Source organism: Capricornis sumatraensis, chromosome 3, assembly GCF_032405125.1.
Source record: "Capricornis sumatraensis isolate serow.1 chromosome 3, serow.2, whole genome shotgun sequence".
Classification (NCBI taxonomy): Eukaryota; Metazoa; Chordata; class Mammalia; order Artiodactyla; family Bovidae; genus Capricornis; species Capricornis sumatraensis.
In genome coordinates, this window is record NC_091071.1 from 15,202,483 (window position 1) to 15,209,555 (window position 7,073).

Genomic DNA, 7,073 nt, shown 5'->3' on the forward strand with positions numbered 1-7,073 from the left:
TCCCATGGCCAGCAGGCTCTGACTGAGCTGTCTTTCCCCATCTGCCCACGTTTGTGAGTTTCACATGACTTTCAAGGTCATCTCCCTCTCTTAGAGGCCAGGACATGCCAGACACAGAATCTTGCATTTCTGGTCTTAGCTCTGCCACTTCCCATCCTGTGACCTTGAAGAAATCTCACTGGGCATTGGTTTCCTAACCAGGAAAATGGACAACCTGATCCCTGGGTCTCCTCACAGGACTTGAGGGTGAGATGATGAGGATCATACGGCAGGCACTGCGTCTGCTGGCACATGCCAGGTGGTCTGCATGCATTCATCCTGTCTCTCTTTTCCTTTCCATTTCCCTCTCAAAGTAGTTTCTGCAGAAGCCCCTGATGGCTTTAAACTGCCCCTTCTCCCTACCTCTAGCTGGAGCTTCCTCTTTCTTTCTGTGCTTAGATAACGGGAAAGTGCTCCAGTCTTTTGGAATGCCCTGTCTGCTGTCCCCTCAGGGAAATCAGGGTGGTTATTACTTTTTTTTTTTTTTAACTCTTTAAGTGTTCCAGCTAGTCTTGGTTCTCTGTGGGGCTCATAAGCAAAGTTTATTGGTCCCAATTAGCAGCCCTATTAAGGAGGAAAATTAGAGTCTTAATGAGCATCCTCTGATTAACAAAATAACAGGTTTCCCAGCCTCTGGGCATCCGAGGGGTGGGGTGAGCGCCTCCTTTTCCGTGGGCGTCAGATGCTTCTCCAGCCCCCAGTCTGGGTTCAAAGGGTTATGACTGACAAGCTTTTAATTACACTCTTAAATTCACCTACTTGCTTAGTGGTGATCTTAAGCTCTGGAGCAGAAGGCAGGCCTGCAGGGGGAGGGGGTCGCGGTGAGAACCGAGGCGCAGAAAAATGGGGAGGTAGGAGACTACAGTTCACATCAGGAGGAATAAGGGCTGGGGATGGGGCAGATAGGGGAGTGGGGGTGGGGGAGTCAAAGCAGGCCGGAGCTCAGCTCCCTGCCCCGCCCCACCCCCAGGGTCCCTGGAGCACTGCACAGCCCTGAGTTCCGGGATGGAACCTGAGACGGCGCTCTGGGGCCCAGATCTGCAGGATCCTGGACAGAGCCCGGACGATGCTCACCCAGGTGAGGGACGCAAGAAGGGACAGCGGTCCTGAGGAGAGAGTGGCCCCATTCAGGGAGGGGCGCAGGCTCTGGGAAAAACCCGGGGAGGAGGGAAGTGAGGCCTGCCCTGGGTTCTGAAAGGAGATGGGGGCTGGAGACTCCCTTTCTCTCTGTAGGTGCAGAGAGTGGGAACGAAGAGGAGAACGCTCAGCAGGAAAGTTCTGGGGAGGAGGTCATCTTGGGAGATCCAGATCAGAGCCCAGAATTCAAGGACCCATCAGAGATGCCCCTGGAGACACCCTCCCAGGATGCCTCCGGCCCCCAGGATGCCCCGGCCCCACTGGGTCACTCCAGTCCCTCGGACCACCAGACCCCTCTGGACACCCCTACTCCCGAGGTAGTCCCGACCCCGTCAGACTGGACCAAGGCCTGTGAGGCCAGTTGGCAGTGGGGGACTCTGACCACCTGGAACAGCCCCCCGGTGGTCCCAGCCAATGAGCCCAGCCTGCGGGAGCTGGTGCAAGGCCGCCCGGCCGGCGCCGAGAAGCCCTACATTTGCAACGAGTGCGGCAAGAGCTTCAGCCAGTGGTCCAAGCTGCTGCGGCACCAGCGCATCCACACGGGGGAGCGGCCCAACACCTGCTCCGAGTGCGGGAAGAGCTTCACGCAGAGCTCGCACCTGGTGCAGCACCAGCGCACGCACACAGGCGAGAAGCCCTACAAGTGCCCCGACTGCGGCAAGTGCTTCAGCTGGAGCTCCAACCTGGTGCAGCACCAGCGCACGCACACGGGCGAGAAGCCCTACAAGTGCACTGAGTGCGAGAAGGCCTTCACCCAGAGCACCAACCTCATCAAGCACCAGCGCTCGCACACGGGCGAGAAGCCCTACAAGTGCGGCGAGTGCCGGCGGGCCTTCTACCGCAGCTCGGACCTCATCCAGCACCAGGCCACCCACACGGGCGAGAAGCCCTACAAGTGCCCCGAGTGCGGCAAGCGCTTCGGCCAGAACCACAACCTCCTCAAGCACCAGAAGATCCACGCCGGGGAGAAGCCCTACCGCTGCACCGAGTGCGGCAAGAGCTTCATCCAGAGCTCGGAGCTCACCCAGCACCAGCGCACGCACACGGGCGAGAAGCCCTACGAATGCCTGGAGTGCGGCAAGAGCTTCGGCCACAGCTCCACGCTCATCAAGCACCAGCGGACTCATCTGCGCGAGGACCCTTTCAAGTGCCCGGTGTGTGGCAAGACCTTCACACTGAGCGCCACGCTGCTGCGGCACCAGCGCACGCACACGGGCGAGCGGCCCTACAAGTGCCCTGAGTGCGGCAAGAGCTTCAGCGTCAGCTCCAACCTCATCAACCACCAGCGCATCCACCGCGGCGAGCGGCCCTACATCTGTGCCGACTGCGGCAAGAGCTTCATCATGAGCTCCACCCTCATCCGCCACCAGCGCATCCACACGGGTGAGAAGCCCTACAAGTGCTCCGACTGCGGCAAGAGCTTCATCCGCAGCTCGCACCTGATCCAGCACCGGCGCACGCACACGGGCGAGAAGCCCTACAAGTGCCCCGAGTGCGGCAAGAGCTTCAGCCAGAGCTCCAACCTCATCACGCACGTGCGCACGCACATGGATGAGAACCTCTTCGTGTGCTCCGACTGCGGGAAGGCCTTCTTGGAGGCGCACGAGCTGGAGCAGCATCGGGTGATCCACGAGAGGGGCAAGACCCCGGCCCGAAGAGCTCAGGGCGACGGCCTCCTGGGGCTCGGGGACCCTGCCCTGCTGACCCCACCCCCTGGAGCCAAACCCCACAAGTGTCTGGTCTGCGGGAAGGGGTTCAACGACGAGGGCATCTTCATGCAGCATCAGAGGATCCATATTGGCGAAAACCCCTACAAAAATTCGGACGGCCTCCCCGCCCACCCTGCTCCCAAGCCGCCTCAGTTCCGGTCCCCCAGGCTCCCTTTTGGAGGGAATTCCTTTCCCGGTGCTGCGGAGGGCAGAGCCGACCCGCCCGGACAACCATTTAAAATGCCCGACGGGCAGGAGAGTTTCAGCCACAGGCTGGGGCTGCCCTCCTCCAAGTCCTACATCTGTTCGCACTGTGGCGAGAGCTTTCTGGATCGCTCGGTGCTCCTCCAGCATCAGGTCACCCACGGCAACGAAAAGCCCTTTCTCTTTCCCGATTATCGGATTGGCCTCGGGGAAGGGGCGGGCCCCAGTCCCTTCCTCAGTGGAAAGCCCTTTAAATGCCCCGAATGCAAAAAAAGCTTTGCCCTCAGCTCAGAGCTGCTGCTGCACCAGAAAGTCCATGCCGGCGGGAAAGCCCAGAAGAGTCCAGAGCTGGGGAAGAGCTCCTCCGTCCTCTTGGAGCACCTCAGGAGCCCCCTGGGGGCCAGACCCTACAGCTGCTCAGATTGTGGGGCCTCCTTCCTCGATCGCCTGGCTCTCATTCGGCACCAGGAGACCCATACCCGAGAAAAGTCCCCCATACCCGAGGACCCCGTCCCAGAGCCAGCCACCCTGTCCACAAGCCAGGAAGGTGAGGGAGAGGCCCCTGCACCCACAGAGAGCAGCAGCCATGAGGAAGGGGGAAGCCCCAAAACCAGCTTGGAAGAAAAGCCCTATTTGTGCCCCGAGTGTGGAGATGGCTTCACAGAAGTCTCAGCCCTCCTCCTCCATAGGAGCTGCCACCCTGGGGTCACCCTGTGAACAGGGTCTGGAGAGCAGAGGCCTCTCTCTCCTGAGAGGAACACTGGGTCTCCCCAAAAGTTATGTGGGGAAAGGAGGAAAACCCTATCAGATTGTAGAGAAGAAGAGGATAAAGAATTGTGGGTAAAAGTAGTGCTTTTACATCAGTGATGAATAACCCTTTAAAATTGTTGGTGGGAACCACTTATAAGGCAGTAGAGAAAAACTGTTGGGTTAGAAACCCTATAAATATGTAGGAAAAAAAAAAGCCCTTTAAGTCTGTAGCAGAAAAACCCTATAAACCATAGTGGATAAAAGCCCTATTAATTGTAGGAAGAGGTCCCAATATGTCTCTAGACAACCCTATAAAACTGTATCGAAAACCTAGTGAAACTATAGGGTCGGGGAAGCACAGGGAATCCGACAATGGCGTCGACTTGGGAGGAGTGACCCTTAGAAGGTGTAGAAGGACCTCCCATGAACTCACTCCACAGCGTTCTCTCCCCCAAGAGTATGGGAGGGAGCCCGTCTGCCAGAGCCGTGGACGATGACACCGAGGAAAATGCTGGTCTGGGGGAGGAGCGTGGGAATGAGGAGGAACCTTCTGATTCCCCAGAGGAGAAATGACCCAGGAACTAGGAAGAGAAGGTCCAGTTCAAGGCACTGGGGGTTCCATGGGGGACGAGGGAAGTCTTAGATGATTGTGTGTGAGAGAGGAAGAGGCCCATGGAACTCCTGATCAGAAAGAACCCCCCAAAATGGGAAGAAAAAAACATGTCCAGCCTTTTTAAAGGCCAAAGTTTGGGGAGCATAAAAGTTTTAAGTGTAAGGAGACTAGGAAACCACCACAGAAATTAGGAGGGAAGAGCAGGGTAATTTGTTAGAGTGCTTTGAGGAAAACGAACCAAGGTGGAGAAGCTGTCGAGATGGAACCCAACAAACCCCAGGCTGCCAGTCCTCCCTGTTTCAGAAGCTTGTCAAACTGCAAGTACAAGCAGATCCTAGCTCAGGCCACCAGAGTTCCCCACATTCCCGAGCCAGGCAGGACTCCCCTCCCCAGCTGGGGAACATCTTCACTGCGAGGCCTCCAGGGATGGAGGGTCCCTCCTGCCGCATTCTCAGGTCTCACTGTCGGGAGGCTTCTCCTGCAATCTAACTGCCATCAGTCCTGAGGCTGTGGCAGCCCGTTTCCTTACATTCTGTCCTCAGAGAGGGAGAAGCCTTGCTAGTCGTCCTCCAAAGAATAAATCCCTTCAGAGACACGAGGTCTGTGTGTGGTCAAATTCTGGCCAGACTTCTCTTAAGAGCACCACCTTTGATTCTCTGGCAACAAGGGACAGCAGAATGGCCAGAATCGAGAGCCTGGATTAGCCAGCAACCTGATTTTTAACCTCATTCTCTCATCTGAGCTGTTAGCAAGGCTGCAAGAGGACGAGCCAGCAAGAGGACACGTAGTGATGGGTGTCCAGATGCCCCACAGGCTGGACTGTGGATCCCTGAAGAGTACGCAGAGACCTGACCACCTTCCTCACCTGGGTACCTGGAGCCTTCTGAGGTTGCAGCAGCCCAGCCCAATTGTGGTCTTGGAAAGAAGACAAGAGTCTACCCACTTGGCTCCTCTCCTCCTTAGCCAGAAACCTTCAGAGAGAGACAGAATGATGAGAAACACACTCCCTGGCCAGGCGCGTCTCCTGTCCTCACACACCACGAACAGTGACATACTTTCATTAACCCTGCCAAACCTGCTCCCGTGGTGGGGAATGAGACTGTTGTCCTCTGAAACGGTTGAAGAGCCAAAACTCTTGAAACATCCATAACAAGAACCCCACCCCCTAACCCCAGAGACCCTTAAAGGAGGACAGGACTCCCTGTCCTGAGCTGGGTCCAGAGGAAGTGCACACTGACGCCACGTTGGCCCCAGTAATGCGCTGTGGTACAAGTAGAACTGAGATGCCAGGTGGGGAGTCACGTCCCTGGAGAGGGTGACCCGGCTTCCTACAAACCTGTGGAAGAGACCTCTGATCCCATTACCTAAAAGTTCAAAAGGTGAAAGTCCTTCACCCTTCGACTGTCCTGTTCCCAAAGGGATGACCCTCAAATTCAAAGACTCAAATCTAGAACACTGTAGGAGGAAAAGCCTAGGCCTGCTGGGGAGAAGGAAAAGGCAGGTCTTGGGGGACTATGAGGAGACCTGATTAATACCTGCATAAAGCCCCACCCACCCAAGTGCCAGGTCAGAAAGCGCCACCAGGAGGGGAGAAGGAGCCTGCCTGCCTCTACTGACAGCATGGACCAAGGAGGCATCCCTCAGGCTGAGGAAGAGGAGACCATTCTCCAAGCAGGTTTTTTTTTTTTCCTCTGAGATGGCAGCAGAAAGAAAAATCAGTTGTAGAGACAAACCCCTTGTAAAACTAGAAGCAGATCTTCTTGGAAATAGGCCTGAGGAATCAGTCTCCAGAAGGGTCTGAGAGAGCAGCTTTTGGGGCTCAGGGCCAGTCCAGGGGGAAGATGGGTGGTCAAGGCTGACCGAGGACCTTCCGAGGCCTCGGGTGTAGCATACATAGTAGGATGCTCGCATGTCATAGGGTGAGGGCCAGGGGTCTTGGCTGTGGTACCGAACGGACGATGTGGACACAGTTAGTTGGGGTCTGGGGTTTCATAGCAAGAAAGGGGGCAGAGTCAGAGACCTCTGGGGTGTGACCTGTTCTCTGTTGCCCACCTCCCCAAACTCCCTTAGCCAGCTGCTTTCCTCCCAGAATGAGCTACATCTTGGGAGGAACTAAGCAGGGAGCAGGCTGGGTGGGGGAGGCGGCAGTGTTGAGTCCTTCTGACCAGGTCAGGCCAAGGCCCAGGGGATCGTGGCACTTTCCCACCTGAAGTGAGTCAGGAAGGCGGAGTGTAGCCAAACCCTCATGTCCAACTCCACGCAAGCCTGACTCTTTAGACAGGCCCTCATGGAGGAGCGCAGCACAGGGTCACAGCGTCATTGGTGAAAGCAGAAGGGAGAGTAGAAACTGATCGAACTTAGGGTGAAACTTGAAACTGCTATGGATATGGAGGTCAGAAGGGAGCCCGGGAGAACTTGCCGTGAATCCTGAATGGTGGGGAAGCTCGAAACCATCAACCAAGAGGTGGGGTTCCATCACACCTGCCCCTCAGGTGAGCAGCCCCGACTCTTTTGCCCCCACTCATCTGACTTGTCCCCTTGGAGTGAAGAAAGGCCCCACTTTTGAGTATTGTGTGTCAATAGCAGTGTTGTGTCAGCGGTGGTCATGTTGATTAGTTGAA

General features: G+C 56.5%; 1 protein-coding gene across 1 annotated transcript; it reads left to right on the top strand.

Moving 5' to 3' along the window:
* The first annotated feature begins 1,044 nt into the window (after positions 1 to 1,044).
* On the top strand, positions 1,045 to 3,807 carry ZNF629 (zinc finger protein 629). Its single transcript, XM_068969175.1, has 2 exons — positions 1,045 to 1,117; positions 1,273 to 3,807. Exons 1-2 carry the CDS (start codon positions 1,045 to 1,047, stop codon positions 3,804 to 3,806), a joined length of 2,607 nt encoding a protein of 868 aa, XP_068825276.1. The 3' UTR covers position 3,807.
* The last annotated feature ends 3,266 nt before the right edge of the window (positions 3,808 to 7,073 follow it).